General features: G+C 33.7%; 1 protein-coding gene across 1 annotated transcript; it reads right to left on the bottom strand.

The window, feature by feature from the left end:
* Positions 1–7813: 7813 nt before the first annotated feature.
* On the bottom strand, positions 7814–10925 carry LOC140836969 (indole-3-acetic acid-amido synthetase GH3.6-like). The gene is made up of 3 exons (XM_073202884.1): positions 10535–10925; positions 9414–10327; positions 7814–8612 (listed from the first exon to the last, which is right to left on the bottom strand). Exons 1-3 carry the CDS (start codon positions 10786–10788, stop codon positions 8035–8037), a joined length of 1746 nt encoding a protein of 581 aa, XP_073058985.1. The 5' UTR covers positions 10789–10925; the 3' UTR covers positions 7814–8034.
* Positions 10926–11708: the final 783 nt, after the last annotated feature.

Below are 11708 nucleotides of genomic sequence, written 5' to 3'. Positions count from 1 at the left end.
CATCATATTATTACCATAAAATTATACAAATACATACATTTATTTTTTGTACACCAACGGTCATAAACGGTAACAAACGGCTAGTTTTTGTCCTATAAATATCATCTCACAAACACATTCAATCACTCCAACTTTCTCTTCTTCTCTAAAAATTATTCATCATCAAATTTTTCGAAGAAAAAAGAAGATGGCTTTCTCAAGGATATTTTTATTTATTTTGGCTATCATACTCACGAGTCTTGTATTTATCGGAGAATATCCTCCTCGTGCGTTTTCTTTATTTTTACAAATACTTGTACTTGTTGTTTATCCGTTACTTTGTATTGCAATATTTATTAACTAATAAAATGCATCGTAATTTTTTTTAGTACCACCATGTCAAATTTAACAAAGCTCGAATTTATTGCGCTCGACATCACGGGAAAGAATTATATGCCATGGACTCTAGATGTAGAAATGCATCTTGAGTCATTGGGTCTAAGCGAAACCATTAAAGAAAATGGCATATGCACGTCACAAGAAAAGGCAAGAGCCATGATATTTTTACGTCGACATCTCGACGATGGATTGAAATGTGAATATCTGACTGAAAAAAATCTCATGGCTTTGTGGAAGGGATTAAAAGAAAGATTTGAACATATAAGGGAAGTTATACTTCCGACCGCCCGGGATGAATGGAACACACTGAGATTCCAAGATTTTAAAAAAGTCAGTGATTACAATTCGGCGATGTATAGAATAATCTCGCAATTAAAATTTTGTGGACATGAGGTCACAGAATCTGAGATGCTTGAAAAAACATTTTCCACATTTCATGCATCAAATATTACTCTACAGCAACAATATAGAGTACGTGGATTTGCGAGATATTCTGAGCTCATCGCCTGTCTTCTTGTGGCGGAAAAGAACAACGAGCTATTAATGAGAAATCATCAGTCCCGACCCACTGGATCAACAGCATTTCCAGAAGTAAATGCTGTAAGTAAAAATGAATTTATACCTGGAAACCAAAATCAATTTCAAAGACAAGGTTTTGGTCGAGGTCGAGGTCGAGGTCGTGGACGTGGACGTGTATGTGGACGTGGAATTGGTCGTGGTCGTGGACGCGGCCGTGGTTTTGAAAATAATAGAGATAGTTATAACTCATCTCAAAAGAGCGTCCCAAACCATCCACAGAAAAGACATCATGAGAATACAAGTGTTAATGAGAATCACTCAAAAAGATATGAAAGTTCTTGTTACAGATGTGGTACTCCAGGACATTGGTCCAAAGTTTGTCGAGCCCCTGAGCACCTTTGTAAACTTTATAAAGAATCATTAAAGGGGAAAGAAAAGGAGACCAACTTCACTGAACGCAGTGACCGTTTGAGTGATTCAACTCATCTTGATGCTGGTGATTTTATGAATGATTTCTCTGGAAATGATCAACATGTTGGTGGGATAGAAATGAACAATTTTGATGCTGCAAATTTTCTCAATGATTTTTCTGAAAATGAACAATATAGTGGTAGAATATAAATGTACAATAATTTGTTTTTCATGTATTCATATAATAATGTTTTATTGTACAATTATGATATGTGTTATATTTATATATGTATTGTCAGTAATTTTATTTCATTGCATATTTTTTTGAAGTTCAAATATGGAAAATGCTATGAGCAAAGCTGGAGTTTGCATACCCGATAGTGGTACAACGCACACTATCCTCCGAGATAAAAGATATTTCTTGGAACTAAAACCAACAAAAACAACGGTGAACACAATATCAGGTCCTGTAGACTTGATTAAAGGATGTGGTAAAGCACAATTTTTGTTACCTAATGGTACAAAATTTTTGATCAATGATGCTTTATATTCACCACAATCGAAAAGAAATTTGTTGAGTTTTAATGATATATATTCCCATGGGTATGATACTCAAACAATGAATGAAGGGAATGAGAAATATATGTGTCTTATCACATATAAATCAGGAAAGAAATATGTGATTGAAAAACTATCAATGCTCCCTACTGGATTGCATTATACACATATAAGTCCCATTGAATCAAACATGGTAGTTGATAATTCCTCGATATTAACCAATTGGCATGATCGATTGGGACATCCTGATTCAACAATGATGCGAAGAATTATAGAAAATACACATGGTCATCCACTGAAAGACCAGAAGATCTTTCAGAATAATAAGTTTCAATGTAAAGCATGTTCTCTTGGAAAACTTATTATAAGACCATCACCAGTCAAAATCCAAACTGAATCACCAATGTTTCTTGAACGTATTCAGGGTGATATTTGTGGACCAATCCATCCACCATGTGGACCATTCAGATACTTTATGGTATTGATTGATGCCTCCAGTAGATGGTCACATGTATGTTTATTGTCAACTCGAAATGTTGCATTTGCAAGATTACTTGCTCAAATAATAAAATTGAGGAATCAATTTCCCGATTATACAATCAAGAAAATTAGACTTGATAATGCTGGTGAATTTACTTCCCAGACTTTCAATGATTATTGTATGTCTATGGGAATCATTGTTGAGCATCCTGTTGCTCATGTACATACACAGAATGGATTGGCTGAATCATTGATTAAACGTCTGCAAATGATTGCTAGACCAATGATTATGAAAACAAAGCTCCCTATTTCTATATGGGGACATGCAATTTTACACGCTGCTTCATTAATTCGCATCAGACCAAGTGCATATCATAAATACTCCCCATTGCAGCTTGCATTTGGTAAAGAACCAGACATTTCTCATCTGAGAATTTTTGGATGTATGGTGTATGTGCCTATTGCACCACCACAACGAAAGAAAATGGGACCTCAAAGAAAGGTTGGAATTTATATCGGTTATGATAGTCCATCAATCATTCGATATCTTGAACCTCAGACAGGAGATGTGTTCACAGCACGTTTTGCTGATTGTCATTTTAATGAGGAAATCTTCCCAATGTTAGGGGGAGAACAAAAACATACCGAAAAAAAAATTACATGGTATGTATCATCATTGTTACATCTGGATCCAAGAACAAAATAATGTGAAAAAGATGTACAACAAATTGTACACTTGCAAAGAATAGCAAATCAAATACCAGATGCATTTGCAGACACAAAAGGGGTAACTAAATCATATATATATGCTGCAAATGCCCCTGCTCGAATTGAAATTCCAAAGAAACAAATGGAAGATACTCATGATGTCATTAAACGCCTGAAGCGTGGAAGGCCAGTCGGTTCCAAGGATAAAAATCCTCGAAAAAGAAAATTCATAGAGAAACATGATGATCACAAAATAGAGAATGTTGTTCCTGAAGAAACACATGATGATGAAAATGTTCTGTCAGAACCACAAACTGACGAGAATCATGAAATCTCTATCAATTACATTAATACTGGAAAAATATGGAACCGAAAAGATATAGATGAAATTGATAATATATTTTCTTATAATGTGGCAATCGACATCATAAATGATAATGAAGATCATGAACCAAAATCTTTTGGTGAATGTAAAAATCGGCAGGACTGGATAAAATGGAAAGAAGCCATCCAGGTTGAATTGGATTCGCTAAATAAACGTAATGTTTTTGGACCTATAGTCCTTACACCTGAAGGTGTAAAACCTGTTGGATACAAATGGGTTTTTATTCGAAAGCGAAATGAGAAAAATGAAATAGTAAGATATAAAGCTCGACTTGTTGCACAACGTTTTTCTCAAAGGCCTGGAATTGATTATGAAGAAACGTATTCTCCTGTGATGGATGCAATTACGTTTCGGTATTTGATTAGCTTGGCGGTATCTGAAAATTTAGAAATACGTCTTATGGATGTTGTTACAGCTTACTTATATGGATCACTTGATAGTAATATATATATGAAAATCCCTGAAGGATTTAAGATGCCTGAAGCACAAAGTTCAAAACCCAGGGAATGTTATTCTGTGAAATTACAAAGATCATTATATGGGTTAAAGCAATCAGATCGAATGTGGTATAATCGACTAAGTGATCACTTGATGAAAAAGGGATATGTAAATAATTCAATATGCCCTTGTGTTTTCATTAAGAAAACAACATCCGGATGCGTAATTATTGCTGTATATGTTGATGATTTAAACATCATTGGAACGAATAAGGAAATTCAAGAAGTTGTGTCATACTTGAAGGAAGAATTTGAAATGAAGGATCTTGGAAAAACCAAGTATTGTCTGGGTTTACAAATTGAACAAAAAGAATGTGGAATGTTTGTTCACCAGACAAATTATACAGAAAAGATCCTTAAACGTTTTAATATGGATAAAGCAAATCCTTTAAGTACTCCAATGGTTGTTAGATCATTAAACATAGAAAAGGATCCATTCCGTCCATGTGAAGATGATGAAGATATTCTTGGTCCAGAAGTACCATATCTAAGTGCCATCGGTGCCCTTATGTACCTTACAAATTGTACAAGGCCTGATATATCTTTTGTCGTGAATCTGTTGGCAAGATTTAGCTCATATCCAACAAAGAGACACTGGAACGGAATTAAACATATATTCCGTTAACTACGAGGAACGACAGACTTGGGACTTTTGTATTCAAAAGATGCTAATCCAAGTATAATTGGTTATGCCGATGCTGGATACTTATCTGATCCACACAAGGCACGTTCCCAAACTGGATATGTATTTACTCGTGGAGGCACTGCAATATCTTGGCGTTCACAGAAACAAACGCTCGTAACAACTTCATCAAATCATGCCGAGATTATTGCACTACATGAAGCAAGTCGTGAATGTGTGTGGTTAAAATCAATGACCCAACATATCCAAATTTCATGCGGATTATCATTTGATGAGAAGCCTGTGATTCTATATGAAGATAATGCTGCATGTGTTGCTCAAATGAAAGAAGGATACATAAAAAGCGACAGAACTAAACATATTCCTCCTAAGTTCTTCGCATTCACCAAGGAGCTTGAGAAGAATAAATGTATTGATGTTCGTCACATTCAATCAAGTGAAAACTCATCAGATCTCTTCACAAAGGCACTACCTACGTCAATATTCAGAAAGCACATATATAATATTGGGATGCGCAATCTACGAAATTTGTGAAGAGTTGTTCGTGTCAACATGAGGGGGAGTTCACGTGACTGCACTCTTTTTCCCTTACTATGGTTTTTATCCCAATGGGTTTTTCCTAGTAAGGTTTTTAACGAGGCAGTACAAAACACGTAATGAAGACATCATCGTATCATGATCATCATCACAAGGGGGAGTGTTGAAATAATATATTTTAATATGGAAAAGTAATAGTTGAATATTTGAATGTTGAAAATAAGAGTTGTAAAGTTAGAAATTTGTGTGTGATGATGTAGGTAATGATGTATTTTATTTTTGGATTATGTGTAATGAAACTCTATAAATAGATCTCTCATTTGTGAAGAAAATCACAATTGAGTAGAGAGAAAAATATTATAAAGTGTGTAGTTTGGTAAATTTTGAGAGTTTGAGATTTTTACTTTTTATCATAAATTTTTACTTTTTCACAATATTTCTATTTAGTTTCCATTTTAATTGTTTTCACATTTTCCCGGTTTCGTTTCTCGTTTTTTCGAATGTCTCGAGTTAGTCTTTTATTTTACATAAGTTTCTTCGGTTTAGTTTCATGTTAATTATACGGTAAAATTGACAAAAAATAAAACATGAAATCTGTAACAGTCATTTCATTCCGTCGAAAACGTTATTTTCTCCTAAAATAAAAGAGTAGGTCTCTTGTGAGACGGTCTCACGAATCTTTATCTGTGAGATATGTCAACCATACCGATATTCACAACAAAAAGTAATACTTTTAGCACAAAAATTAATATTTTTTATGGCTGACACAAATAAGATATTCGTCTCACAAAATACGACTCGTGAGACCGTCTCACACAAGTTTTGGCCAAAATAAAAATATATCCTTTTTATATCCTAAATCAAACAAATAATAAAGGTCTGGGGTCATAACAAAAAAAAAACATCACACCAACTAAAATGTTTCATGTTTGAATTAGACCTAATTCGTTCATGAATTATGAAATAATTAAAAATTATTAAATAATCCTAAATCAAATAAAGAGTAACTCGAGATACTTGGAAGAGAGTTCAAAGAAATAGTGTATATAAGCTCGTTTATATTAAAAGATCTTTTTTATATAATAAGAAAATATTTAATTTACTTTCTTTTTTGAGAGAACATAATTAATTTACTTTATGATATAGAGTTGCATAAAAATAATTAAATAGTCTTATTTTTATTTCTCAATAAAGCAAATAATCATATATCTAGTTATATTTTATATTATAACATGAATTCTACCAACCGTAATTAATATTCTCCTAACCCGTTGAAATTTTCCATGAGTTCTTCGATGCATACCGAACATGTTGAAGGACATAAAAACAAATATTCGGTTAGATTGGCCACTGTTCTAATTTGATTCGAGTTTTTTTAAATGAAAAAACCGGTCAATTTGATTTAACAAAAAAAAAAATCGATTGGTTCGATTTTGAAACAATTCGATTCGATGGGTTCGAATTCGACGATCAATCTGCACGTAGTGGAACTTTACCACTCATACATAGGAGTGAGCAAGATTTCGGTTAAATCGAATTAACCGACCGAACCAAGCCAATTCAGAAATTCGGTTCGGTTATGTCGGAAATTTGGTTTTCAAATTAAAAAAATTCGGTTATATTGGTTAATTCGGTTCGGTTACGGTTTTCAAAATTTTGAAATCGGTTAACCGAATTAACCGATATAATAAAAATTATTATTTAATAATTTTTTATTTATCAATTTTTATAAATATTTTAATTTTAAATTTTAAAATCGATATAATATGTATTAATTGTGTTCAAATAAAACTTATATATTTGTGATGTGTGTGATTTTATGCTTTTATGCATTTGTGTAAAGTGTAATGTTCATAAAAAATTACATATATAATTAAAATTAAATCACAATTTTTTTAAAAAACTAATCGATTTTAATTCGGTTGGGTTTTAATCGGTTATGAAAATTAATTCAGTCGGTTCGGTTATAACTAGATATTTTGGTTCGGTTCAATTATGGCTAATTCGGTTCGGTCGATAACCGAATTGACCGAATGATCACCTCTACTCATACACGATTGTGTTGTAATAAAACCTAACAATAATGTTGAGTCGAGTGGTTAAAGGATAATTTTGAATAATATAATAAAAAATCAATATATCAAAATTCTTTGTTTTTAATTAATAATATATATATATATATATATATATATATTGATATTGAATTTATGATTTTTAAAATTTTAATTGAAATCCAATAAAAGGTATTTATTTTAATTAACTTAATTTATTGATATATATATATATTGATATTGAATTTATGATTTTTAAAATTTTAATTGAAATCCAATAAAAGGTATTTATTTTAATTAACTTAATTTATTGATTTAATTAAATTATTAACCATAATTAAGGAAGAATTTAGTATGTAACTAATTGTTTCATTAGTCAACCTTTTCCTCTCAAATTCTTATTTTTTAAATGAAATCTCAAGTGTTAAGTGTGAGATTATACAATTGTGCTGCAATTATCCACAAGATAATGGATCCAATAGAAAATAAAACTTCAACTTAATTTAATCTCAAAAACTAACTCAAAGAGAGATATAACACACCCCTTAGGTCAATGAATGAACGAACTTATTAATTTAATCTCAAGAGCTAGCTCAAATAGAGATATAACACACCCCTTTAAGTCGATGAATGAACAACTGAAACATGAAGATATCAATCTCAAAAGTTAATTCAAGAGGAGAGGATTGTCCAAGTTCATATATACAACTATCGTAAATTTTATCAATAGATGTACAAGAAGTAACATATCCAAACAAAGAGAGATTCAATCTATCTTACAATGTTTACATGTTCCATGGGAAATGGTTTAGCACTCGACTGATCAACACTGGAATTCGTCTAGGTTTCTTTTGGAAAACGAAGTTCTCAATTCTTGTAGTTCCATCGAGGGGTCCATTGAGGGCACTTTGGACTGAAATAGCAGGACATAACCCTGGTGTTCAACAGCTCAATGATCGGCTCCGATTTCACACACCGAGGTGTTTTGTACTGATTATTTGAAGCACCGAGGCTGATGGCATAGTCCATGATCTTGTCGAAGGTTCCAGCTTCCACGATTCTGATCTCAAGAGGACTAATTGTCTTGGAATTGCGGTGCTGTCGATACGTGCTGGCGAAGGACTCTTCAATGGTGAAGCAACAATCTTGAAAAACTGTTGGAGGAACCGGGTTAGATAGTTCATTTTGGCTGAGCTCCCAGTACAGCACATAGTGGCCTGGAACTTGAGTGGTGTCAGCATAGCTTGTGTAGTCTGCGACACATATGTTGAACGGGATCAAATGACTTGCTGCTTTTTTCACTGCATTTTGGAGTTCAGCCTCATCGGTCTTATCAGAATCAATGCTCAATAGAACGTTTTTTCGGCACACGAAGTTAAATTGAGGGGCATTGTTCTTGAATCCAGCCACACGAAGCACATCTCCAACCCGGTACCTGTACAGCCCTGCACAAAATTTGTAATATTACAAAAAAAAGTCTAACCCATTAGGGATGGCAATTGCTCTTCGTCCTCGTTAATTATATTTATCCACATTTCGAAATATCACAAAAATAATATCAATTTTATGCCAATGATTTTCTTCATTTCATCCCACTAATATCATTCAATAAAAAATATTAGAATCAAACATCATATCCGAAAAACTATTTATATATATATATATATAAATTCAACCGGATATTCGAGTTGCCATACCCGAAAATCGTCATATCCGATTACTCATTTATTTTCCTCAATATCCTCTCCTACTCGGGCTCGGGTATTTGGATTTACCATCTTCACTTTGGAGGAAATTGCTAAAACCCATTGATTTGTAACACACACACACACATATATACTAATGTACTGACGCACGCGTTGCGTGCTTGTATAATATTTTTATAATTCATTTGATTTATATTTAAATGAGGAAAAAAATATAATTATAACAAATAATGAGGGACTAAATTGTAATTTTGATATATAAATTAAAAAATAAATAAAAAAATAAAAGAATAAAAAAATGATCTCTATAGGAATTGAAACTTTAACCTATACCGTTAAGAACAAAAACTCTAACCGCTGAACTACATATAACTTGCATTTAAATTTTAACATTTTATTGATATATATAATTAATAAAACAGACCATGACACTAAAGTTAGTTACTCTAAGTACCTCACCCTTAATAAAATAGTATAGAAGTATAGATATATATACATAAATTGTTTTTATAAAACTAGAGATAGATGAAACAAATTTACCAGCATAAGTGGTAACCACCACCTCATACTCATGTCCAAGTTTAACATTAACTAAATCAACCAATTCTTGTTGTTCCTCTCCATCAAGAGATTTCGGCAAGGAAGTGGAATCAGTGACTTCTCCATTTACGGGCAAGAACTCGAAATAAGCCATGGTGGGGATGAAGGTGTAGGATACGTCACTAGGCTTGCTAAGAGGGTTAAGGTTGATGCCGAAATAACATTCCGAAGAACCATACAAAGTGGAGACTAGGGGTAAACCATTGCCATAGTAATCAATAGTAGGTACATATTGTGACATGGTGCCGGTCACAATAACGCCTATATACTTGGAATTTGGCCACAGTCTAGGGATGATCCCCTGCCAAGAATCCTTCCTACACTCCGATTCGATGAAATCTGCGAGCTCCGGATCGGGTCTGAGGATCCTCATCACTGCCTCCCTCACTAACGGATCGGTGATCAATGAATTAACACTTCCGGTTCTGATATCATTACAAAGAAGGGACCAGTGTTCTTCCAAAAACCGGATAGCACGAATGAAACCAGCGGCAAAAATTGCCCCGGCCCGCAGGACTTGTTTGTTCTGGCACAGACCACAAAGCATTTGGGAATACACGCTCTGGAAGTAGTCTTCGCAGAGAAAAGAGTCCCTTGGGCTGGTAAAGGGATTGTGCGGCCCGTCCTTGAGATCAGAGTTTCGTAATGAACTCGTTATGGCTTGGCGAGCCAGCAGCCCACTTGGGGTCTTAGATTCCGATGCTACAAACAAGAAATACATCGCTTTGCCTCTGTCTATGCCGGGAAAGCATTGGGTCAACACAGGCGTCGAAAGGTTGTTAAATGATTCCCTCCTCCGCAGCTCTTCCCCAGTCATAGGCACCAATTTTCTCTCACCGCCAGATGTCCCGGAACTGCATATTTTAGAAAATAGAGACCCATTTTCATGTGGAAAAAGAAAAGGAGAAAAAAATCATCTCGAAGCAAACACAAAAGGGAAATTACCCACATATGAGACAACGTTATCAAATTTACACAGTACAAGAAATAAAAAAATGCAGCATGAGACACTATATTGTTTTCAAAATTTAGAAAAAAAAAAAACGAAACAAAACTCAAACCTTGTCAAGAACTCAGAGATGGGTTCGCAGCAAAGAATGGGAGAGGAGTCGCCATTGGCGATGCGTTTGATATCAGGCTGAATGTCCTCGTAGGAGACAACGGGTACAACTTTCTTGAAAGCATCTGTATCAGTATGGCCGTCGAGCCCATGTCTCTTCAAGTACTCTACGTTAGAATTTCTCGACAGAATTTCAGCAAGAACTCTTGTTTGAATCTCATCAGCGTTTTCGGTCACCTTCTCGATGAACTCCATCTTTCTCTCGTTGATTTCTGTGAGCGGTGGTGCTCAGAGAGGACAAATATATGCAGAGAAAGAGGAGTCGTACGTCTGTCAGTCTGTGGAACGAGAGATACATAACGCAGCAGGTCGAAGATTGGACTTTGGATAACGCTGGCGGTGATACATTTATTATTTTAACTATGAATATAACTCTTATGTTTGGTTGTATTTGTCATAGTCATGCATCAATTCAATTATTAATACAAAATTATAATTTTATTTATATTTATTAATTATTTAGTTTATCTTAAATCATAATTTATTCAATATTTTTCTATGTTCGATAAAATATTTTAATAACCACAAGGTTATATTCGAGTTTAGTATTTAGAGATGATTAAGGCAAAAACTTGTGTGAAACGGTCTTACGGGTCGTATTTTGTGAGACGGATCTTTATTTAGGTAATCCATTAAAAAATATTACTTTTTATGCTAAGAGTATTATATTTTATTGTAAATATCGGTAGGATTGACCCTGTCACAGATAAAGATTCGTGAGACCGTCTCACAAGAGACATATTCGATGATTAATGAACCGTTACAATTATCTTCGAAATATTTATGACTGAAATGGTTTTCGAACCAAACTTAATAATTGTTAACTGTAAAAATCATTATCTTCGAAATATTTATGATTGAAATGGTTTTCGAACCAAACGTAATGATTGTTAACTGTAAAAATCTGTTTCTCGACCAAATGAAGTTCGACCACTTTAAAATAGTTTTCAAAGTGCAGAACGTTCTAGCTGATCTGGATAAGAATATAATTAAGTGAATTAAATTTTTAACAACAAAACCGAAAATTAATAAAAGGGGAAAAATAAAAAATACACGAGAATTTATGAAAATTTCGAAAGCTTAGTTCTTTTACGTCTCATCTTCTTCCGTTTAGG

This window comes from Primulina eburnea, chromosome 7 (genome assembly GCF_022965805.1).
Source record: "Primulina eburnea isolate SZY01 chromosome 7, ASM2296580v1, whole genome shotgun sequence".
Classification (NCBI taxonomy): Eukaryota; Viridiplantae; Streptophyta; class Magnoliopsida; order Lamiales; family Gesneriaceae; genus Primulina; species Primulina eburnea.
The sequence above is the reverse complement of the archived record's forward strand: the minus strand, read 5'-3'. Positions and strand labels throughout refer to the sequence as shown.

Bases quoted from the DNA above. Each gene is read 5' to 3' on its own strand.
- LOC140836969 (XM_073202884.1), bottom strand. From the start codon at position 10,788: ATGGAGTTCATCGAGAAGGTGACCGAAAACGCTGATGAGATTCAAACA. The intron at 10,328-10,534 runs GTTTGAGTTTTG...TAAAATATGCAG, and splicing joins ATCTCTGAGTTCTTGACAAG to TTCCGGGACATCTGGCGGTG. The intron at 8,613-9,413 runs GTAAATTTGTTT...AATTTTGTGCAG, and splicing joins GGTGGTTACCACTTATGCTG to GGCTGTACAGGTACCGGGTT.